Source organism: Tursiops truncatus, chromosome 21 (assembly GCF_011762595.2).
Source record: "Tursiops truncatus isolate mTurTru1 chromosome 21, mTurTru1.mat.Y, whole genome shotgun sequence".
Taxonomy (NCBI): domain Eukaryota; kingdom Metazoa; phylum Chordata; class Mammalia; order Artiodactyla; family Delphinidae; genus Tursiops; species Tursiops truncatus.
In genome coordinates, this window is record NC_047054.1 from 30,405,526 (window position 1) to 30,431,124 (window position 25,599).

The 25,599-nt window shown below is 38.4% G+C and overlaps 1 protein-coding gene across 6 annotated transcripts in view; it reads left to right on the plus strand.

Annotated features, from left to right (window-relative positions):
- LOC101339706 (disintegrin and metalloproteinase domain-containing protein 5-like) overlaps nucleotides 1–25,599 on the plus strand; it is a 230,572-nt gene that overhangs the window by 57,525 nt on the left and 147,448 nt on the right. For all 6 annotated transcript variants that reach the window (XM_073798647.1, XM_073798649.1, XM_033848743.2 and 3 more), the window contains exons 11-13: nucleotides 16,209–16,345; nucleotides 20,119–20,305; nucleotides 23,360–23,455. In XM_073798647.1, coding sequence (XP_073654748.1) covers nucleotides 16,209–16,345; nucleotides 20,119–20,305; nucleotides 23,360–23,455 — 420 coding nt within the window. The remainder of the gene's footprint in view (nucleotides 1–16,208; nucleotides 16,346–20,118; nucleotides 20,306–23,359; nucleotides 23,456–25,599) is intronic.

Genomic DNA, 25,599 nt, shown 5'->3' on the forward strand with positions numbered 1-25,599 from the left:
GCTCTTACCTTCCATCAGGGAATTTTTGTTTGTTTCAACCAGATGATTGAGGGCGCTAAACCAAGGTTATTTTTGACAGACTCAAGGTCGAGAGGAGCAAAAAGTGGGAGATCAAGGCCAGTCAATGTTAAGCATCATTGTGACACTTTTCACTGAGAATTAGAAGAACTACATCCTAGAACAAGGATGAGCTGGAAATAAGACAGTTCTTGCAGAGACATCATGGACCTAGGCTCATTTTTCTTTGTATTTCTCCTTTAGTGTTAGTAGGGTTTCTTGAAAATATTGCCTCATGTCTTTTATTAGTGTTGGAAAATTCTCAACCATTATAATTGTACTTCAGATATTATTTTTGTCCCATTATCTTTACCTTTTCTTGTTAGGCTCTAATTAACATACATTAGTCCTTTAAAAGATGTACCATATGTCACTGTTGTTCTTTTTTTTTTTAATTCTTTTTTTGTTCAGTTTGTTTTGTTCTTCAGTTTGAGTATTTTCTATGATCTTTAATTCTGTTCAGTAATACTCTATTCTGCTATTTCAGATATTCCTTTTATTCCAGTTCTACAGTTTTTAATTTATTTTGTTTATAAATTCCAATGCTTTTGTGAAATTTTTCATTTTTAATCTACTTTGTCTTCCATTTATTTTATGTATATCTTATTTTCAAGCTTTACTGAAAAATAAAAAGTATATACATTTAGGTTGTATGACATGATTTTTATCAAGATGTAAAACGTGAAGATTTAATCTTTGTATACGTTTTGAAATGATTACCACAATCAAGTTAACACACACATCAACTCACATAGATACCATTTTTTCGTTTGTTTTTTGGTGAGAAACTTAAGATTTACTCACTTACCAGATTTCAAGTATACAATAAGTATTATTAATTATAAGCACATTGCTGTATATTATATCCCCAAACTTATTCATCTTATAAAGATGAAAGTTTATACCCTTTGACCCATCCTCTGGTCACTGCCAATGACCACTCTAACTCTCTGGTTCTATGAATTTGCCTTTTTTAGTTTCAACATGTAAGTGAGATCATACATATTTATCTTTCTGTATCTGGCTTATTTCACTAAGAATGATGATGTCTTCCAGGTTCATCCATGCCGTCTCAAAGGACAGGATTTCCTTCTTTTTTTTCTTTTTTTTTTTTGTCTTTTTTCTCTTTATGCATGATTGAACATTTAGGTTGTTTCCATATATTGGCTGTTTTGAATAATGCTGCAGTGAACATGGGAGTGCAGATATCTTTTCAAGATATTGATTTCATTTCCTTTGGGAATATACCCAGATGTTGAGCATCTTTCCATGTAGCTGTTGGCCATCTATATGTTTGCTTTGGAAAAATGTTTATTCAGATAATCTGCCCATTTTTTAATCTGATTTTTTTTTTTTTGCTATTGAGTTGTATGAGTATTGTATTTTGCATATTAACCCCTTTTCAGAGATATGATTTGTAAATATCTTCTCCCACTTAGTAGCCTGCCTTTTCATTTTGTTGATGGTTTCCTTTGCTGTGCAGAAGAATTTTAGTGTGCTGTAGTCCCACTTGTTTATTTTTGCTTCTGTTGACTTTGCTTTGGAGTCAGATCTAAAAATTCATCACCAAAATTAATATCAAGGGGCTTATTGCCTATGTTTTCTTCTAGGAGTTTTATGGTTTCAGGTCTTGCATTCAAGTCTCTAATACATTTTGAGTTAATTATTGTGTATGGTGTGAGATAGTGGTCCAGTTTCATTCTTTTGCATGTGGCTGTCCAGTTTTTCCCACCACCATTTATTGAAGAGACTGTCTTTTTCCCATTTTATATTACTGCCTCCTTTGGCATGGATCAGTTGACCGTGTAAGTGTGGGTTTATTTCTGGGTTCTATATTTTGTTCCATTGATCTATGTGTCTGCCTTTGTGCCAGTACCATATTGTTTAAAAAAATTTTTTTAATTCAGGTATAATTGACATACATTATATTAGTTTCAGGTGTAAAACAGAGTGATTTGGTATTTGTATATATTGCAAAATGATCACCACAAAAATTCTAGTTAACGTCTATCACCATAAATATAGAATTTAATACTGTTTTGATTACTACAGCTTTGTAGTATAATTTGAAATCAAGGAGCATGATACCTCCAGCTTTACTCTTATTTCTCAAGATTGCTTCAGCTATTTGGGGTCCTTTGTGCTTTCATTCAAATTTTAGGATGTTTGTATTATTTTTGTGAAAATTGCCATTGGAATTTTGAAAGGGAGTGCACTGAATCTGTAGATGGCTATGGGTAAAATGGACATTTTAACAATATTAATTCTTCCAGTCCATGAGTGTGGAATATCTTTCCATTTATTTGTGTCTTCCGCAATTTCTTTCATCACCATCTTCTAGTTTTCAGTGTACAATTTTTTCATATCCTTGGTTAAATTTATTCCTTGGTATTTTGTTCTTTTTAATACAATTGTACATGGGAATGCTTCCTTAATTTCTCTTACTGATAGTGCATTATTAATGTACAGAAACACAACAGACTTCTTTGTATTGATTGTGGGTCTAGAAACTCTACTGAATTCATATATTAGTTATAACAGGTTTTTGTGTGTGTGTGTAGTTTTAGGATTTTTCTCTGTATAATATCGTTATCTGCCAATGGTGACAGTTTTCTTCTTTTTTCCTAGTTTGGATCTCTTTTATTTATTTTTTCTTGCCTAATTGCTCTGGCTAGGAGTTGTATAAAAGTGGTGATAGCTCAGATTCTTGTCTTATTCCTGACCTTGGAGGAATAGCTTTTCTGCTTTTTACCATTGAGTGTGATGTTACCTGTGGGCTTGTCGTATATGGCCTTTATTATGTTGATGTATGTTTCCTCCACACCTGAGAGTTTTTAAAAATCATAAATGGATGTTGAATTTTGTTTGTTTTCTATTCATTATCCTTGTTTCTTGTTTCTTCTTGAAATCTTCCACACTCCTTTTTGTTTTTTCTGCCTTCTGTGGTTTTAATTGCCTTCTGTGGTTTTATATTTTTTTTTTTTTTTTTATCTATTTTTCTTTTATTGCTTTTTTTTTGGTGTCATATCTAAATAACTTGTCCCCTAATCCAAGTCACATGGATTTTCACAATGTTTCCTTTAAAGAGTTTTATAGTTTTTACTCTTGTGTTTAGGCATTTTATTCATTTTGACCTATTTTTTGTATATGACGTGAGGTAGGAGTCCAATTCATTCTTTTGCATGTGGATATACTGTTGTGCCAGCACTATTAATGAAAAGACTTTTATTTCCACATTAAATGATTTTTGGCACCCCTTTTGAAAATCAGTTGGCCATAGATGTCTTGGCTTCTTTCTTTTTTTTTTTTTTTTTAACATCTTTATTGGGGTACAATTGCTTCACAATGGTGTGTTAGTTTCTGCTTTATAACAAAGTGAATCAGTCATACATAAACATATGTTCCCATATGTCTTCCCTGTTGCGTCTCCCTCCCTCCCACCCTCCCCATCCCACCCCTCCAGGCTGTCACAAAGCACCGAGCCAATATCCCTGTGCCATGCGGCTGCTTCCCACTAGCTATCTACCTTACTGCGTTTGTTACTATGTATATGCCCATGACTCTCTCTCGCCCTGTCACAGCTCACCCTTCCCCCTCCCCATAACCTCAAGTCCGTTCTCTAAGAGGTCTGCGTCTTTATTCCTGCTTTACCCCTAGGTTCTTCATGACATTTTTTTCTTAAATTCCATATATATGTGTTAGCATACGGTATTTGTCTTTTTCTTTCTGACTTACTTCACTCTGTATGACAGACTCTAGGTCTATCCACCTCATTACAAATAGCTCAATTTCGTTTCTTTTTATGGCTGAGTAATATTCCATTGTATATATGTGCCACATCTTCTTTATCCATTCATCCGATGACGGGCACTTAGGTTGTTTCCATCTCCGGGCTATTGTAAATAGAGCTGCAATGAACATTTTGGTACATGACTCTTTTTGAATTTTGGTTTTCTCAGGGTATATGCCCAGTAGTGGGATTGCTGGGTCATATGGTAGTTCTATTTGTAGTTTTTTAAGGAACCTCCATACTGTTCTCCACAGTGGCTGAACCAATTCACATTCCCACCAGCAGTGCAAGAGTGTTCCCTTTTCTCCACACCCTCTCCAGCATTTATTGTTTCTAGATTTTTTGATGATGGCCATTCTGACTGGTGTGAGATGATATCTCATTGTAGTTTTGATTTGCATTTCTCTAATGATTAATGATGTTGAGCATTCTTTCATGTGTTTGTTGGCAGTCTGTATATCTTCTTTGGAGAAATGTCTATTTAGGTCTTCTGCCCATTTTTGGATTGGGTTGTTTGTTTTCTTGTTATTGAGCTGCATGAGCTGCTTGTAAATTTTGGAGATTAATCCTTTGTCGGTTGCTTCATTTGCAAATATTTTCTCCCATTCTGAGGGTTGTCTTTTGGTCTTGTTTATGGTTTCCTTTGCTGTGCAAAAGCTTTGAAGTTTCATTAGGTCCCATTTGTTTATTTTTGTTTTTATTTCCATTACTCTAGGAGGTGGGTCAGAAAGGATCTTGCTTTGATTTATGTCATAGAGTGTTCTGCCTATGTTTTCCTCTAAGAGTTTGATAGTTTCTGGCCTTACATTTAGGTCTTTAATCCATTTTGAGCTTATTTTTGTGTATGGTGTTAGGGAGTGATCTAATCTCATACTTTTACATGTACCTGTCCAGTTTTCCCAGCACCACTTATTGAAGAGGCTGTCCTTTCTCCATTGTACATTACTGCCACCTTTATCAAAGATAAGGTGTCCATATGTGCATGGGTTTATCTCTGGGCTTTCTATCCTGTTCCATTGATCTATCTTTCTGTTTTTGTGCCAGTACCATACCGTCTTGATGACTGTAGCTTTGTAGTATAGTCTGAAGTCAGGGAGCCTGATTCCTCCAGTTCCTTCTTTCGTTCTCAAGATTGCTTTGGCTATTCGGGGTCTTTTGTGTTTCCATACAAATTGTGAAATTTTTTGTTCTAGTTCTGTGAAAAATGCCAGTGGTAGTTTGATAGGGATTGCATTGAATCTATAGATTGCTTTGGGTAGTAGAGTCATTTTCACAATGTTGATTCTTCCAATCCAAGAACATGGTATATCTCTCCATCGATTTATATCATCTTTAATTTCTTTCATCAGTGTCTTATAATTTTCTGCATACAGGTCTTTTGTCTCCTTAGGTAGGTTTATTCCTAGATATTTTATTCTTTTTGTTGCAATGGTAAATGGGAGTGTTTTCTTGATTTCACTTTCAGATTTTTCATCATTAGTATATAGGAATGCCAGAGATTTCTGTGCATTAATTTTGTATCCTGCCACTTTACCAAATTCATTGATTAGCTCTAGTAGTTTTCTGGTAGCATCTTTAGGGTTCTCTATGTATAGGATCATGTCATCTGCAAACAGTGACAGCTTTACTTCTTCTTTTCCAATTTGGATTCCTTTTATTTCCTTTTCTTCTCTGATTGCTGTGGCTAAAACTTCCAAAACAATGTTGAATAATAGTGGTGAGAGTGGGCAACCTTGTCTTGTTCCTGATCTTAGTGGAAATGCTTTCAGTTTTTCACCATTGAGGATGATGTTTGCTGTGGGCTTGTCATATATGGCCTTTATTATGTTGAGGAAAGTTCCCTCTATGCCTACTTTCTGCAGGGTTTTTATCATAAATGGGTGTTGAATTTTGTCAAAAGCTTTCTCTGCATCTATTGAGATGATCATATGGTTTTTCTCCTTCAATTTGTTAATATGGTTTATCACATTGATAGATTTGCGTATATTGAAGAATCCTTGCATTCCTGGAATAAACCCCACTTGATCATGGTGTATGATCCTTTTAATGTGTTGTTGGATTCTGTTTGCTAGTATTTTATTGAGGATTTTTGCATCTATGTTCATCAGTGATATTGGCCGGTAGTTTTCTTTCTTTGTGACATCCTTGTCTGGTTTTGGTATCAAGGTGATGCTGGCCTCGTAGAAGGAGTTAGGGAGTGGTCCTCCCTCTGCTATATTTTGGAAGAGTTTGAGAAGGATAGGTGTTAGCTCTTCTCTAAATGTTTGATAGAATTCGCCTGTGAAGCCATCTGGTCCTGGGCTTTTCTTTGTTGGAAGATTTTTAATCACAGTTTCAATTTCAGTGCTTGTGATTGGTCTGTTCATATTTTCTATTTCTTCCTGATTCAGTCTTGGCAGGTTGTGCATTTCTAAGAATTTGTCCATTTCTTCCAGATTGTCCATTTTATTGGCATAGAGTTGTTTGTAGTAATCTCTCATGATCTCTTTTATCTCTGCAGTGTCAGTTGTTACCTCTCCTTTTTCATTTCTAATTCTATTGATTTGAGTCTTCTCCCTTTTTTTCTTGATGAGTCTGGCTAGTGGTTTATCTATTTTGTTTATCTTCTCAAAGAACCAGCTTTTAGTTTTATTGATCTTTGCTATTGTTTCCTTCATTTCTTTTTCATTTATTTCTGATCTGATTTTTATGATTTCTTTCCTTCTGCTAGCTTTGGGGTTTTTTTGTTCTTCTTTCTCTAATTGCTTGAGGTGCAAGGTTAGGTTGTTTATTCGAGATGTTTCCTGCTTCTTAAGGTGGGCTTGTATTGCTATAAACTTCCCCCTTAGAACTGCTTTTGCTGCATCCCACACGTTTTGGGTCGTTGTGTCTCCATTGTCATTTGTTTCTAGGTATTTTTTGATTTCCTCTTTGATTTCTTCAGTGATCTCTTCATTATTAAGTAGTGTATTGTTTAGCCTCCATGTGTTTGTATTTTTTACAGATCTTTTCCTGTAATTGATATCTAGTCTCATGGCATTGTGGTCAGAAAAGATACTTGATACAATTTCAATTTTCTTAAATTTACCAAGGCTTGATTTGTGACCTAAGATATGATCTATCCTGGAGAATGTTCCATGAGCACTTGAGAAAAATGTGTATTCTGTTGTTTTTGGATGGAGTGTCCTATAAATATCAATTAAGTCCATCTTGTTTAATGTATCATTTAAAGCTTGTGTTTCCTTATTTATTTTCATTTTGGATGATCTGTCCATGGGTGAAAGTGGGGTGTTTAAGTCCCCTACTATGAATGTGTTACTGTCGATTTCCCCTTTTATGGCTGTTAGTATTTGCCTTATGTATTGAGGTGCTCCTATGTTGGGTGCATAAATATTTACAATTGTTATATCTTCTTCTTGGATCGATCCCTTGATCATTATGTAGTGTCCTTCTTTGTCTTTTTTAATAGTCCTTATTTTAAAGTCTATTTTGTCTGATATGAGAATTGCTACTCCAGCTTTCTTTTGGCTTCCATTTGCATGGAATATCTTTTTCCATCCCCTTACTTTCAGTCTGTATGTGTCTCTAGGTCTGAAGTGGGTCTCTTGTAGACAGCATATATAAGGGTCTTGTTTTTGTATCCATTCAGCTAATCTGTGTCTTTTGGTGGGAGCATTTAGTCCATTTACATTTAAGGTAATTATCGATATGTATGTTCCTATTCCCATTTTCTAAATTGTTTTGGGTTCGTTATTATAGGTCTTTTCCTTCTCTTGTGTTTCTTGCCTAGAGAAGATCCTTTAGCATTTGTTGTAAAGCTGGTTTGGTGGTGCTGAACTCTCTCAGCTTTTGCTTGTCTGTAAAGGTTTTAATTTCTCCATCAAATCTGAATGAGATCCTTGCTGGGTAGAGTAGTCTTGGCTGCATGTTTTTCTCCTTCATCACTTTCAGTATGTCCTGCCACTCCCTTCTGGCTTGTAGGGTTTCTGTTGAGAGATCAGCTGTTAACCTTATGGGGATTCCCTTATGTGTTATTTGTTGTTTTTCCCTTGCTGCTTTTAATATGCTTTCTTTGTATTTAATTTTTGACAGTTTGATTAATATGTGTCTTGGCGTATTTCTCCTTGTATTTATCTTGTATGGGACTCTCTGTGCTTCCTGGACTTGATTAACTATTTCCTTTCCCATATTAGGGAAGTTTTCAACTATAATCTCTTCAAATATTTTCTCAGTCCCTTTCTTTTTCTCTTCTTCTTCTGGAACCCCTATAATTCGAATGTTGGTGCGTTTAATGTTGTCCCAGAGGTCTCTGAGACTGTCCTCAGTTCTTTTCATTCTTTTTTCTTTATTCTGCTCTGCAGTAGTTATTTCCACTATTTTATCTTCCAGGTCACTTATCCGTTCTTCTGCCTCAGTTATTCTGCTATTGATCCCATCTAGAGTACTTTTAATTTCATTTATTGTGTTGTTCATCGTTGCTTGTTTCATCTTTAGTTCTTCTAGGTCCTTGTTAACTGATTCTTGCATTTTGTCCAATCTATTGTCCATTCTATCTCCAAGATTTCGGATCAACCTTACTATCATTATTCTGAATTCTCTTTCAGGTAGACTGCCTATTTCCTCTTCATTTGTTAGGTCTGGTGGGTTTTTATCTTGCTCCTTCATCTGCTGTGTGTTTTTCTGTCTTCTCATTTTGCTTATCTTACTGTGTTTGGGGTCTCGTTTTTGCAGGCTGCAGGTTTGTAGTTCCTCCTGTTTTTGATGTCTGTCTCCAGTGGCTAAGGTTGGTTCAGTGGGTTGTGTAGGCTTCTTGGTGGAAGGGGCTAGTGCCTGTGTTGTGGTGGATGAGGCTGGATCTTGTCTCTCTAGTAGGCAGGTTCACGTCTGGTGGTGTGTTTGGGGGTGTCTGTGGCCTTATTATGATTTTAGGCAGCCTCTCTGCTAATGGGTGGGGTTGTGTTCCTGTTTTGCTAGTTGTTTGGCATAGGTTTTCCAGCACTGTGGCTTGCTGGTCGTTGAGTGAAGCTGGGTGCTGGTGTTAAGATGGAGGTCTCTGGGAGATTTTCGCCGTTTGATATTATGTGGAGCTGGGAGGTCTCTTGTTGATCAGTGTCCTGAAGTTGGCTGTCCTACCTCAGAGGCAGAGCCCTGCCTCCTGGCTGGAGCACCAAAAGCTTTTCATCCACAGGCTCAGGATAAAAGGGAGAAAAAGTAGAGGGAATTAGTAGAAGTATGAGGAAAGAAAGAAGGAAAGGAGGGTAGGAAGGAAGGAAGAAAGAAAGAAAGAAGCAAAGAAGGAAAGAAGGCAAGAAGGAAAGAAAGGAGGGAGGGAGGGAGGGAGGAAGGAAGGAAGGAGGGAAAGAAGGAAAAAAGACAGAAAGAAAGAAGATACAGTAAAAATAAAATAAAGTATAATAAAGTTATTGAATTAAAAACTTCTTATTTAGAAAAAAAAAAAGGGGGGACGGAAAGAACCTTAGGACAAATGTTGGAAGCAAAGCTATACAGACAAAATCTTACACAGAAGCATACACATACACCCTCACTAAAAGAGGTAAATGGGGAAAAATCCTAAATCTTGCTGTCAGAGACCACCTCCTCAATTTGGGATGATTCGTTGTCTAAAGGAGGGAAGGAAGGACGGAAAGAAAGAAAGAAAGAACGAAGGTAAAGTGTAATAAGGTTATTAAAATTAATTATTAAGAAAGAAAAAAAATTAAAAAAAAACATGGACGGATAGAACCCTAGGACAAATGGTGGAAGCAAGACTATACAGACAAGATCTCACAGAGAAGCATACACATACACATTCACAAAAAGAGGAAAGGGGGAAAAATCATAGATCTTGCTCCTAAAGTCCACTTCCTTAATTTGGGATGATTGGTTGTCTATTCAGGTATTCCACAGATGCAGGGTACATCAAGTTGATTGTGGAGCTTTAATCCGCTGCTTCTGAGGCTGCTGGGAGAGATTTCCCTTTCTCTTCTTTGTTCTCACAGCTCCCAGGGCTAAGCTTTGGATTTGGCCCTGCCACTGCGTGTAGATCGCTGGAGGGCGTCTGTTTTTTGCTCAGACAGGATGGGGTTAAAAGAGCCGCTGATTGGGGGCTCTGGCGCACTCAGGCCGGCGGGGACGAAGGGGCACAGAGTGCGGGGCGGGCCTGCGGTGGCAAAGGCCGGCGTGACTTTGCACCAGCCTGAGGCGCGCTGTGCGCTCTCCCGGGGATGTTGTCCCTGGATCCCGGGAACCCGGCAGTGGCGGGCTGCACAGGCTCCGCGGAGGAGGGGTGTGGAGAGTGACCTGTGCTCGCACACAGGCCCCTCGGTGGCGGCAGCAGCAGCCTTAACGTCTCCCGCCCGCCTCTGGGGTCCGCGCTTTTAGCCGCGGCTTGCGCCCGTCTCTGGATTCCGCGCTTTCAGCCGCGGCTCGCGCCCGTCTCTGGATTCCGCGCTTTCAGCCGCGGCTCGCGCCCGTCTCTGGATTCCGCGCTTTCAGCCGCGGCTCGCGCCTGCCTCTGGATTCCGCGCTTTCAGCTGCGGCTCGCGCCCGTCTCTGGATTCCGCGCTTTCAGCCGCGGCTCGCGCCCGTCTCTGGGGTCCGCGCTTTCAGCCGCGGCTCGCGCCCGTCTCTGGGGTTCGCGCTTTTAGCCGCGGCTCGCGCCCGTCTCTGGAGTTCCTTTAAGCAGCGTTCTTAAACCCCTCTCCTCACGCCCCAGGAAACAAAGAGGGAAGGAAAAGTCTCCTGCCTCTTCTGCAGGTGCAGGCTTTTCCCCGGACTCCCTCCCGGCTAGCTGTGGTGCACTAACCCCTTCAGGCTATGTTCAAGCCGCCAACCCCAGTCCTCTCCCTGCGCTCCGGCCTCAGCTCGCAGCCCCGCCCGCCCCGGCGGGTGAGCAGACAAGCCTCTCGGGCTGGTGAGTGCCGGTCGGCACCGATCCTCTGTGCGGGAATCTCCCCGCTTTGCCCTCCGCACCCGTTGCTGTGCACTCCTCCGCAGCTTCGAAGCTCCCCCCTCCGCCTCCCGCAGTCTCCGCCCGCGAAGGGGCTTCCTAGAGTGTGGAAACTTTTCCTCCTTCACAGCTCCCTCCCACTGGTGCAGGTGCCGTCCCTATTCTTTTGTCTCTGTTTTTTCTTTTGCCCTACCCAGGTACGTGGGGAGTTTCTTGCCTTTTGGGAGGTCTGAGGTCCTCTGCCAGCCTTCAGTAGGTGTTCTGTAGGAGTTGTTCCACGTGTAGTTGTATTTCTGGTGTATCTGTGGGGAGGAAGGTGATCTCCGCGTCTTACTCTTCCGCCATCTTCCGCCTTCCCCCCTGTGGTTTTATATTATTCCATTTTCTCTCCTTTCTAGAACATCAATTACATTAAAAATCTTTAAGCAGTTACCCTAGAGTTTACAGTATACATTTACAACTAATTTTGTTGTAATCTAGTTTGAATTGACTAGAGTAAACTAACTTAACTAAAGTAGGGGAAACTAATCTAGATTGAAAGATTTTTTTAAGGTTACCTGGGATATGTTTTCATCAGGTATGGAAATACATGCAGACATGAAAATGACAGGAAGGAAGAAATTTAGGAAGAAATTCAGGAAGAAATTTATCATACAGTTCCCTAGAAATAAGAAATATGCCATGCCATGCGGAGGCCACATAAGGAAGCACCAGGTTTGGTCAGGAAGCATAGGAGATAGGGGGCAAATGTGGGCAAGAGCCTCTATTGTGGTTTTTTTGGGAAGAAACAGGAGAGACAGGGTAAGCAGGTCTAGGGTTGGCTAGTTTCAGCAGTCCATGATGCATAGAGGCTGTCCTTAGTTGTCTGGTACCTAGCCCTGGTGTGATTTTGGCAGGTGGATAGTGGCCTGGTGTATGTGAGTCTGATAAAGCAGACTTTATCAGACTGTCAGGTGGTAGGGTATATGGGCTCTGGATTGATTGGTTTGCATATGAAAGGTGAGTTGTCTACTATCTGAAGTAATTGGATAACCCTAAGAAGGGCAGTCCTCTAGGTTGGTAAGGCCCTAGATATGAAAGCTTCGGAATACAGAAAATGGTGATGTTAATAAAGTTAGTCTTGTTGTGGTTTGAAATATGATCAAACCTTTGGCATAATAAGACACTTTTAGAGAGTAGAGCATAAGTTTAGCTAAACAGCATAGAGAACATTTTATTATGAGAGTAAAAAGGAGAAACAGAAGTAGACGTATAAGGAATTCTTGTAGACCAGCTCATAACTAAATTTCCCATTTGTATAACATTAGCCAAGGAAATAGATCTGAAATTTCTGGAGTCTCTAAGAGCATCTTTGTGCAGTTGTAAATTGTGTTAAAAATTCTATATGTGTGTTTCTTGACAATAATATCCTGGTGTATTTTGGGGTAAAAGTGGCAAGTCAGGCAGTTTATGTTGTTGGAGAGTATCAGCTGATTAGTTTGGTAAAGTATATATAAAGATTGATGGTATTTGTATGTACCCAGAGGGAAGAGGTGGTTGTAGTCATGGTCAGAGATGCAGGGTGGGAGTAGTAGGAGAAGGGACTGGGGAGTGAGTGCTCCTCTCCCTAGGGTCCAGGGGTTCATGATACAAGGCAGGTGACTCCTAGGGAAAGCAATAATCTCCACCAGTGTTTAGAATGGCACAGAGAGACATGGAGTGTAGGGATATATGGTTTGATAGAGGACAAAAAAGTATACCCTTGTCATGGGCTACACAGACAGCTGCTCAGGAAACACAATAGAGTCCCTAATATCGAAGTAAGAAAACCAGTACATTTCTGGTGTGCAATTTGTGCCTTGGGAGAGGCAGTCCATGAGCCTGCCTGGGGTGGAAGTTTTAGTGTCTGAGGGGAAGTTGTCTCCGTGCAGGATGCAGAGTCATCTCCAACAGGCAGGTCTTAAGCTGGAGTGATGTCATCTGAGGTAATAACATCTCTAGCAGCGAGTTCCTGGGCCAGGGCAATGTTGTTTGGGGTGTGGTGCTAGGATATCCTTTTTAAGCTGATCCCCACTTGAATGAACGCAGGTTGTATCTTTGTGGCTCTGTGGTATTAAAATGGTGCTGAAGTACTTGTGTAATTTGAAGGCAATGTTGGGCCTGTGACTTCAATTTATAAATATCTGTTAACTCGAGGGGCTTGTGGGTGCACAGCGAGCAGAAGTGATATTGACATCTGTGCAGAGCCTGACTGGCACAGCCCAAGTTAGCTGTGGCTGGATCTGAAAGTGTCCAACAGTCTAGGGTTTTGCCTTATTAGGTGATGAGAAGAGTTCTGTTATAAATAGGTTTTAGATTTTATGACCTGATTTTGGTGTATGTGGTTAATAGGAGGTCAGGTTGTTTGCCATTTAAAATATTTATACCCGTGTTTAGGGCTCCATAATTATGCTGGAGGCAGGCACCCTAATTTGGCCAGCCAGTATGGGCCTTTTGCCTCAGTTGTTGGTTTGGTTGTTGACAGGCAAGCTGGTGAAGTCTTTTGGTTGTAAGGTTTGTATTATCCAAACTCAGTGGCATGTGGGCCTCAGCATTTGCCACGTCTGGCTGAAATAATGGCTTACGTGGAGGATTTGGGCCTCCAGATTGCAAACCAATAAAAACACTCAGATCAATGGTAATGAGATGAACAGTCAACAGAATGTTGTACAGCTGCACTTGAGAGGTTTTGTTTTTGTTTTTCATTTGTTTTTGTGGTGGTGGAAGTTTAGGCTCAAATGGGTCTCATGTCAAATTAGCAGCTGCCTGGACCAGGAGGAAATCTATGGTTAATAGACCTCAGGATGGTATGTACCTGGATCTGGTCTCCAACCCTTATGGGGTGGGGCAAGATAAAATATTTACAGCAGTAGGGGAGACATAGTTAAAGGGGCTCCTATACAGTGAGTCTTCATATACATGGAGGCCAGACATAAGCCCCTTTAAATATAGGGAAGGAAAAGGGAAAAATGTTTTAAAGTTTGTGTGAAGTGTGTGTCAGACAAGGGTCCTTGAATTAAGAGACATTAATAGCTTGGCCAATATAGACACCCATTTAAGGGTCCATTTGTTGGATTTGAAAAGGAATTATTTAAGGAAACCGTTATGTCTCTCAATTGAACCAGCTATCTGAGACCTGTTGGGGACAATGAAAGTTATATTGAATGCCTTTTCCAATAGAGTGGCATTGTGTCTTCTGAGAAACGAAATGTGTTCCTTGGTTACTATTAATATTGTCTGTAACTATGAAGGGAATAAAGTGTGTCCTGGCAAGGGCTTCTGTTTGGTCCTAAGAACTGCTTTTGATCAAAAGCTGGGGTGCAGGAAGGAGGGATTGCTTGAGTTCAAGCAGTCTTCCAGTAAACAAAATTGCTCTCTACGCTCTGAAGGTGGACTGAAGTGTCTGATGCGTCAGCTGATTGTTGTTTTCTACCTCTCAGTGGCTGTGGTTGAACAACAAGCAACCCAGGGCAATATGCGGAATGGAAACTTAGAAACATCTTCATGGGTCAGTTAATCTTCTCCCCTGAACTGTGCTTTACTTGCCGCTCCCTCACAATGCCATCTTGCTCTTGGTCCATCAAGTACCAACAACTTTTTAAAAACTACTATTTTTAGAGCAGTTTTAGGTTCACAGCACCATTGAGAAGAAGGTGCATAGATTATCAATGTATCCCTTGCCCCTACACTTGCATAACCTTCTTCGTTATCACCATCACTCACCAGAGGGTTATACTTATTGCAATTGATAAACGTACATTGACCCATTAAAAATCACCCAAAGTTCATAATTTGCCTTAGGGTTCAATGTTGGTGTTGTACTTTCTACGGATTTGGTCAAATAATGATATGTGCCCATCATTATGGTATCATACACAGTATTTTCACTGCCTTAAAAATCCTCTGTGCTCTCTGCCAATTAATTTCTCCCCTCCTCACCTGCAGCCGTGGATCTTTTGTCTCCATAACTTTTTTTCCAGGATGTCATATAGTTGGAGTCATATAGTATATAGTCTCTGCAGGTTGGCTTCTCTCGCTTAGTAACATGCATTTAAATTTCCTCGGTGTCTTTTCATGACCTTGTAGCTCATTTCTTTTTAGTGCTGAATAATATTCTATTGTCTGAAACATGCCACAGTTTATCTGTTCACCTGCTGAAGGACATCATGGATGCTTGCAAGTTGTGCCAGTTATGAATAAAACTGCTATAAACTTCTGTGCAGATAATAGAAATGTTTCAAAGGAAAACAGCAATACCTATTGAGGGTGTATTAGTTATCTATTGCTATGTAACTGATTGTACCAAACCTTAGCACATGAAAACAACACAGTTCTGTGGGTCAGGAATCTAGGAGCAGCTTAGTTGGTGAAAACAAGATGTCAGCTAGGGCTGTAATTATCTCAAGATTCAACACAGAGGGGATTTGCTTCCAAGCTCAGTCATGTGACTATTGGAAGACCTCAGAAAAAGTTTCCAAGCTCACTCACGAGGACCTCTCCACAGGCCTACTTCATGACAAAGTAGCTACCTTCCCCCAGAGCGAATGAGAGAGAGAGAGACATAGAATCCAAGAAGTCAGTCTTTTAATAACTTATCTTGGAAATGATGACCCATCACTTCTGCTATATTCAGTTAATTAGAAGCAAGTCAGTAAGTCCAGCCTACACTCAATGGAGTGGGGATACACGGGATCATAAATACCAGGAGGCAGGGACCCATTTTAGAGACTGTATACTACAAAGAGAATGTAGGATTGATTATTAAAATAAAAGATTAAAAGCATCTTGTTTAAAATAATTCAAAGAAGCGATATAGTGTGGTGTTTAAACTCTATTAGATTTGCTAAGATAGCTGGTATTGTCATTATGTAATAGTATCTTGAAATTAAACTGTAGTGTTACTCATCCATCCGTGTTTAATAATACTTACATAACTAGTACAATTGTGTCTACGTTAAGTATCTTGGCTGCATTAATGAATTTTAAAAATGAGTTTTATGTTTGGTAGTGTATATATGTCCATGCCACTCTCTCACTTTGTCACAGCTTACCCTTCCCCCTCCCCATATCCACAAGTCCATTCTCTAGTAGGTCTGTGTCTTTAATCCTGTGGGAAGCAGCCACATAGCACAGGGAGATCAGCTCCGTGCTTTGTGACCACCTAGAGGGGTGGGATAGGGAGGGTGGGAGGGAGGGAGATGCAAGAGGAAAGAGATATGGGAACATATATATATGTATAACTGATTCACTTTGTTATAAATTAGAAACTAACACACCATTGTAAAGCAATTATACTCCAATAAAGATGTTTAAAAAATGAGTTTTATGTATGAATTTTTGATTATAGTAAGTAACGTTTTATAACTGAATAAGATTCTTAGCTAACTATTTTTCTTTTCTTTTCCTTATATTTAGTATTCAGAGGGTTTATCCTTGGAGTCATATGCTCTCAGTATTGTGCAGTTGCTTGGCCTTAACATGGGAATGAATTATGATAATACTGAGATCTGCCATTGTTCAGGAGATGTTTGCGCAATGTCACCAAAAGCTGTGTAAGATCATTTTCTTTATTAAACACACAGTATACTTAAAAATTGTTTTTTGGTTAGGGACTTTATATTTCTATAACCAAACTGAATTAATTGACAATTATAGAACACTATATCCTACACTAGGATGCGCATTCTTTTCAAGTGCAGGTGGAACACACGCCAAAATAAGACCCAGCACTCCCTCAGGCCTCTCCATGCCTGGGGACATTCTCTTCCTCCTTCCTACCTTCCAGAGTCTGGCTTGTATTTTTCTCTGCTGGCTAGATTGAAGGTGCCCTCTGGGGACAAGCCATATGAATTGTGTGATTTTAGTGATTCTATTTAAAGTTAAGTGCCTTGATACTGGCATTATACAATATAAGGATGAACAGTACAATTCAAGTTAAAAATGTATCTTTTTTTAATTTAGAAAGACATCAAGTCACAAATAAGTAAAACTATGCCCCACTGAGAGAGAAACTACTGAAGAAAAAGGCTTTTTTAAAATTTTAGTATCACTGATGATACTTTAAAAACAATTTTGAAATCAGGTAGTACAAATCCCCAAGTTTTTTCATCTTTTCCCAAATTGTTTTGTTTATTCTAGGTCCTTTGTAGTTTCATATATATTTTATTATCAAATTTCCAATTTTTATGAAAACTGTTGAGAGTTTTAAAAATTGAAGTATAGTTTATTTACAACATTATGGTAGTTCCAGGTATACAGCATAGTGATTCAGTATATTTACAGATTATATTCCATTATAAGTTATTACAAGATAATGGCTATAATTCCCTGTGCTATATATTTACTGTATCCTTGTTGCTTATCTGTTTTATACATACTAGTTTATATCTCTTAATGCCCTACTCCTAACTTGCTCCTCCCCTCCTCCCTCTCCCCTTTGGTAACCCCTTGCTTGTTTTCTATATCTGTGAGTGTACTTCTGTTTTGCATATGTGTTCTTCTGTACTATTTTTTAGTTACCACATATAAGCGATACCATATGGTATTTGTCTTTCTCTATTTGACTTACTTCACTTAGTATGACAAATACCATACAGTATTTGTCTTTCTCTGTTTGACTTACTTCATTTAGTATGATAGTCTCTAGATCCATCCTTGTTGCTGCAAATGGAAGAATTTCATTCATTTTTATGGCTGAGTAATATTCTATACCATATCTTTTTCATCCATTCATCTGTGGATGGGCATTTGGGTTGCTTCCATATCTTGGGTATTATAAATAGTCAATTTTGGGAGAGTTACCATCTTAACAATACTGAGTCTTTTAATTCTTGAACCTGGTATATGTCTTCATTTATTTAGGTCTTTAATTTTCCCCAGCAATGTATGGTATTTTACAGTTTACATGTCTTGTACTTGTTTTGTTATATTTATTCTTAAACATTTTATTCTTTTTTGCTATTTTGAAAAGAACTGTTTTCTTAATTTCATTTTCAGAGTGCTCATTGCTAGTACATAGAAATATAATTTTTGTATGTTGACTTTGTGTGCTGCAAACTTCCTAAACTCAACAGAAATTCCAGGAGATTTTATTTGTTGATTACTTAAGATTTTCTGTAAACAATATCTTGTTGTCCATGAATAAGAACAGCTTTATGTTTTCCTCTCCATCTATTTTTGTGTAATTCCTTTTTCTTGCTTAATTGCACTTGAAATAAATTCAGCCCAATGTGAATTGACCTGGTGAGAGTGGGTACCCTTGCCTTGTTACCAATCTTAGCTATAGTTTTTTTTTTTTTTAAATAAATGTCTTCTCTTCTAAAACAGTGTCTTTTATTCCCTGTAAATTGTGTTGTTTTATTTTTCTTCATCATTCCAATAACTATCTGACTTATTTCATATACCTATTTCCTGATGTTTATACTTTTTGCCCCTAGCAGGCACTTGGTCTACGTTTCACTACACACCAGTTGCCTAGAAGAGTGCTTGGTAAATGTTTCCAATAATGACCTTTTAGCTCAGTATTCTTATTATTTCATTTTGTCCTGTGATGACTGAATCTATGTTATCCCAAATATCTGTGAAGGCACCAAGTAGATAATAACTAAATTACTTCTTCTCTGTGTGAAATTGTTTCTCAAAGGAATATTCTTTCATCATCTTTTTGAGTGTTGTATTTATATACACTATAAAAAATCAACTTTTGAGGTACGATTTGTCTACAATAAAATTCATACACTTTAAACTTTAAGTGTACAAGTTTATGACTGATAAATATATACAAATTACTGAACCAGTGTCAATCAGGCTATGCAACATTTCCATTTCCACAGAAAGTTCTTTTGTGATCCTTGGCTGTCCTTTTTACCTTCCATCCTGCCCCAGTCAACAGCTGATCTGATTTCTATCACTACAATTGGTTTTACTGGCTCTAGAACATTAGGTAAATTGGATGATATGCACTCTCTTTTGAGTGTTCACTCTGTAAGGCTGTAATTTCTCTGAATTATTTAATTAATTAATTGAATATATTTATAATGGTTCCTTTCAAGTATTTGTGTGCCAAATCTAACACCTGGGCCATCTCAGTGTTGCTTACTATTGACTGCTTTTTTATTGACTATGGTTTACATTTTCTTATTCCTTTGTATGATTATTATTAGTAGTAGCATATTGGATATTGTTTGATAGTACAATAGAAAGCCTAGATTCTCATTACCTTCCTCTGAAAAGCATTGATTCTTTTTCTACCAGGCAATTCAGTTATTGGGTAATCATTTTAAATTTTATGTGCTTGGTTTTATACTTCATTAACATGAGTCTATAGAAAACTCAAGGCATTTCCAAACCCCTCTAAAATGGCAGGCCTGAACTTCCAAACTTGGTTTCCTCTGGGGATGTTGTCAGGGCTTGAGTTTAGGCTCTAACTGTTAGGACTGATACAGAGTAGATTTTAGTATAGGGCAGAGGTCAGCCAACAATGATCTATAGGCTAAATCTGGCTGCCCGCCTGTTCTGTACATTCATTTTGTAGGCTTTACTGCTTTATGTGTTCTTCATGGCTGCTTTTGCACTACAGTGGCAGAGTTGAGTAGCTACAACAGAGCATATGGCATATAAGCCTGTAATATTTACTGTGTGGCCCTTCACAGATAAGTTTGTCAGCTACTGGTCTAGGGCATAGTCTTTACTCTTAAATTGTATTCTTTCTAGGGTTTTAGTTGGATGCTGATATATTAGCAGACTACTAACAACTTTCTCACTCCATTAGGACAGGTATTCCTCTTGTCCCTCCCATGGTATAAATCAAACAACAGATTCTTGTTTGAAAAATGCCTAATTACAGAGAGCAAAAGTTCTAAAATATACTTTTAAAGATAATACAGACATGTTCATATTGATATTTACAGAAAAAATACAAAAATGATATTCAATAAATAAAAAGTATATTAAATACCTAGGCCAAAAATTTTAAATTCAGTTGTTTGGCACTAAGAAGGTAAATAAAGAGTAACACAGTTCCTATGTTTAAACAATTAATAAAGATTTTAGGACAGGTAAATAATTGGTCTTCTTTAAAACAGGATGAATGGCAAAAGATTTTGGAATTTTTTTTTCATTACAAGAATTTTCTTGGTGAAATTTAAAAAGTGTGTTAAAAATGTTAGTATTTTTTAAATACTTTTATATTTTTAAACGTGTGCTTATTGTTATCCATGAGAATAATGCTCTTTAAATCTCTCTTGAAAACATCATACATTAGGAGAAATGTAGAGTTAAACAGCAATAATTTTTGTCATACCCTTTTTTTTTTTTTATATTTTAGGCTATCTGAGGGTATAAAGGATTTTAGCACTTGTAGCTTGGATGACTTTAAATATTTTGCTGCACATTCTGGCCTTGAATGTCTTCATAAAATCCTTCCTGTTGAGCCAGTTTACAAACAGAGGCAGCAGACGTGTGGCAATGGAAAGTTGGAATCGGGTGAAGAATGTGATTGCGGCACTTTACGGGTTAGTGGAAATTTTTTCAAAAATATTTTTTACTTCCTGTATATGTGAGTACGAGGTGGAAAAGAAGACCTTGTCTTTTAGAAGAAAAATTTTGAAAAATACCTTCTTTGGGGAAGATGGAAGCCTTTAAGCTTCCTAATTTTGCCATTTTTTGAAGTGGGGAGCAAACATCCTTTAGTTAATATTTGTCTTCAAATATTGTCTTCCTAAATTCTTTAGTGTATGCATCAGCTCTAATCTTATAATTAGTGACCACAAAGAGTGTATAAGGAGTTGCAGAAATATGCCTTTAACTACAAGCAGTAACAAAAAGACAAGAACATCTAAAGACTATAGACTATATAGCAAATTGCATCGTTTGCTATTATACGGAAAAAAAGTTTTGTATGGACAGGTTATGTTTCCCTTCAACACTGCAGTGGATGCTCCTGCCATTGCAGTAAGGGAAGATAAAGAAACACAAAGAAACACACAGTGAAACTGCAGTAAGGCACGAAAAAGAAACAGTGAGTGGAAAGGAAGATTAAAACTGTCTAATCAAATTCAACTTGGCCACGTGATTGGAGAATCCTAAACAATCCACCCCCGAAGTCTGCTAAAGCTAATTAATGAATGCACGTGAACCCAAATTCCATGGAGTTCTATGTATAAACAATGAACAAATGTAAAATGAACTAAAATGTACAATTCCATATACATTGTTTCAAAAACATGAAATAGAGATAAATTTAACAGAATACGTGCAAGACCTGTACAATGAAAACTCACATTGCTCAGAGAAATGAAAGAAGATCGAGAGGGAGACATATCCCACTTTCATGGATTGGAAGACACAATATTGCCAAGATGTCAGCTCTACATCAACACTCCACACAATCCCAATCCCAACCCCACCATCGTTCTGTGGAAATTGACAAGCTGATACTATAATATATATGGAAATGCAAAGGACCTAGAATAGACAAAGCAATTAAAAAGAACAAAGGTGGAGCACATACACTAATTTTCTGTAAATTTCAAAATTTTCTAGAAAGCAGAAATAATCAGTATAATGTGGTATTGGCCAAAGCATAAATATATCCCTTAATGAAACAGTATAGAGAATCCAAATATAAAATATTTATAAGGTCAGTTGATTCTCTGCCAATCAGAGATGTTAAGGCAGTTAAATGGGTGAAGAAAACCTTTCCAACAAAGGTATTGTATGAGCTAGATATCCACGTACATAAAAAGAAAACTTTGACATCTCACCATACACAAAAACTAACTTGAAATGGATCAAAGACCTAAATATAAAAGCGAAAATCCTAAAGCTCTTAGAGTAAAACACAGGAGACAGTCTTTTTGACTCTGTGATAGGCAGAACTTTCTTAGATAAGGCAAATAAGAATGAGGTTTTAAAGAAAAATATGTAAGTTGTACTTAATCAAATTTAGAAACTTTTTCTTTTAGGCTCTGTTAAGAAAAATAAAATGATAGACTCTGTAATGGGAGATTCAAAAGCCAATTCAAAGGACTTTTATTCAAATACATGAAATACAATTATGGTTTCTGGTCTGACATGTGAGAAGTTTAGAAGTCACCACTTAGTCCTTACAAGTAAAAAGCTAACCAACTTGGAAAAGAAATAGCTCTTCTTGCATCCATCAGAGATGTGAGGTCACAGAGCAAACCACTGCCCCACAAATTGGAAAAACCAACAGGTGGATGCAGAGAATCACAACTTAATAGAGTAGCAACCCACAAGCTAAAACCTTTTGGGAACCAGTATCTGGGTAGGAAAACCTGAACTGGAATTGACAAATTTCTGGAGTCTCAGTGTGTAGAACTCTGATAGTTTAAAACTCCAGGGGAACCCGATCATAGGAAGGTCCCCACACTTTTATGAGTTGTACCTGCAGAAACTTGAACTGTTTGTCACAGTGAATACTAGAGAGAAGTCTAATGCTTCTGACAGAGGGAGGGGAAAAGGAACCATTTTGAAATAGCCAGAGCATTCTATTCTTAAGAAAGTCTGCCCTTACAAATGGAGTTGTATTGAAAAAGAAAAAAAAAAAACCCAAACTAGAATAACCAAACATTTGATTAAGAGATACAGTAAGAAAAAAAGCTAACAAAGGAATATTTAAACTTTGAGTACATGAATACACGAGTCAATAGATGAAATAAATAGCCTTTTAAAAGTATAATATTGCTGCCTGTGGTGAAGCTGTTCATTGAAAATACCAATTAAAAATACCAGTAAGGGGCTTCCCTGGTGGCGCAGTGGTTGAGAGTCCACCTGCTGATGTAGGGGACACGGGTTCGTGCCCCGGTCCGGGAGGATCCCGCATGCCACGGAGGGGCTGGGCCCGTGAGCCGTGGCCGCTGGGCCTGCGCGTCCGGAGCCTGTGCTCCGCAACGGGAGAGGCCACAACGGTGAGAGGCCTGCGTACTGCAAACAAAAACAAAAACAAACAAAAAAATACCAGTAAGAAAAACCACAACACCAGGAAACTCAAACTTCTAATATTGGTAAATTACAGAGTTTAAAACAAACTTGCTACTGAAGACTGGAAAAGTTGATTGAAGGCACTGAATCTTGTAAAATACAAGTACGTATGGGGCCAGCATCCCAGTGAAATCTGGACAGACCAGACTGGCTTCTGGGACCACTTTTCTGGGGGCAGAAGTTTGGGGGTTTGCCATTTCAGACAGAAGCTGAGAGTCTGCCTGCTGGCAGTGTGTAAATAGATTTATTATGAAAGCAAGAATATAGGAAAAATTTAGAAGAGAATGGTAGCTAACAAGAAATCTAATAACTATCTCCTCTAAGTTTTTGGCTCCACAGTAGTATGTTAATATTGTTCAGATTATATGGAATGTAGTGAAATGACACATTTCTTTTACAACCTACTGGCTGAGATGTTGATTTCAATAAGTCTCATGTAAAGAGTGGAATTACAGAAACTGGTTTTTAAGAAATGCTCATACTTCGTAAATAAATTCTGTATTGTAGTTTTATTTGATTGTACCTAATCATGCATGACTGAGTAACAAAGCATTTGTTCCCAGAATTGTACACATCCAGCCTGCTGTGATCCTAAAACATGTAGAAAGAAAAAAAATAAAATATGTGGTTCGGGGGAATGCTGCACACGAAATTGCAAGGTAGGAGGCAATCTGTATTTTATATGTTAGCATTAAATTTCTTTTTCTTAAAAAATTTATTTATTTATTTATTATTTTTGGCTGTGTTGGGTCTTTGTTGCTGCATGCGGGCTCTCTCTAGTTGCGGCGAGCAGGGGCTACTCTTCATTGTGGTGCGCGGGCTTCTCATTGCAGTGGCTTCACGTGTGTAGAACGGGCTCTAGGCGCATGGGCTTCAGTAGTTGTGGTGCCTGGGCTCAGTAGCTGTGGTGCACGGGCTTAGTTGCTCCACGGCATGTGGGATCTCCCTGGACCAGGGCTCGAACCTGTGCCCCCTGCATTGGCAGGCGAATTCTTTTTTTTTTTTTTAAATTTATTTATCTATTTTTGGCTGCATTGGGTCTTTGTTGCTGCGTGCGGGGTTTCTCTAGTTGTGTCGAGTGGGGGCTACTCTTTGTTGCGGTGTGTGGGCTTCTCATTGCGGTGGGTTCTCGTTGCAGAGTACAGGCTCTAGGTGCGTGGGCTTCAGTAGTTGTGGCTTGCAGGCTCTAGAGCACAGGCTCAGTAGTTGTAGCGCATGGGCTTAGTCGCTCCACAGCATGTGGGATCTTGCTGGACCAGGGCTCGAACCCGTGTCCCCTGCATTGGCAGGTGCATTCTTAACCACTGCGCCACCAGGGAAGTCCCATCATTAAATTTCTTGAAATACTTGTTCCAGGGAGATGGAAAACATGTCACTACTCTATGCAGTCCTTCCCATCTTATTATATGCAAGCAGCATTGGAGCCCCTGTCACACTTCAGTCCACTCTGTAATCTGTCATTTCTAGGACTCTCCTGTACATAATGCCTGATGCTTCTCTCTCCTGATTTGACTTCCCATTCCTATACCACATTACAAATCTTTCCTGTACCCACTGGGATTTCTCTGTGATCAACATACACCTTGGGCAACCTTCTTAAATTCTTATTTTATAAGACCATACTTAACATAGGGACAGGAAGTTAGACTAGTTCTTTTTGCTGGCTAACTTCTCTTTACTGTCTTCTGGTAAAAATCCTCTCTACCTTCACAATTCATTCAGTTACTGTTACAACCATTCAGTTCCTTTTAATGAAAGCATTTAACGAACCCCTGAAAATTGCCCAACACCCAGCACAATCCATTGGAACCCTAAGGAGAAAGAAACAAACTCTTGAACAAAGGTAAATGCACATATTCTTAAGACAGGAGGAAGAGCATGATTTAATCTTTAAAAAAAATTTCCCCCAGGTTTATCGATATAACCAACATATAATTCTTTAGTTTAAGATGTACAACGTAATGATTTGCTCTAAGTATGTATTGTGAAATGATGACCACAATAAGGTTAGTTAACACATCCACCACTTCACATACTGAGAACATTTAAGATTTACTATCTTAGCAACTTTTAAGTATATAATAACATTATTGTTAACTACAGTAATGCAGTACATTAGATCCCCAGATTTTTTTCATTTTATAGCTGAAAATTTGTACCCTTAACCTACATCTTCCCATTTTCCTCACCTAGCACCCACTGGCAACCACCAATCTACTCTCTGCTTTGAGGAGTTTGACTTTTTTACATTTCACATGTGAGATTATATAGTATTTCTCTTTCTCTTGTCTGACTTATTTCAATTAGCATAATGTCCTCCAGGTTCCTACATGTTGTCGCAAATGGCAAGATTTCCTTATTTTTTATGGCTGAATATTATTCCACACTACATTTCTTTTAATACATTAATCTATTGCTCGACACTTAGGTCATTTCCATATCTAGGCTATTGTGAGTAATGCTGCGATGAACATGGGGGTACACCTGCCTCTTCAAGACACTGTTATTATATCCTTCAGATATATATCCTGGATCAAAGTAGTTCTATTTTTAATTGAGAAACCTCCATATAGTTTCCCATAGTGACTGTAACAATTTACATTCCCTCCAATAGTGTGCCAGGGTTCCCTTTTCTCCGCATCCTTGTAAACACTTGCCATTTGTTGCCTTTTTGACTATAGCCATTCTGACAGGTGTGAGGTGATATCTCATTGTGATTTTGATTTTCATTTCCCTGATTAGTGATGTTGAACATCTTTTCATGTGCCTGTTGGCCATCTGTGTGTCTTTTGAAAGATGCCTA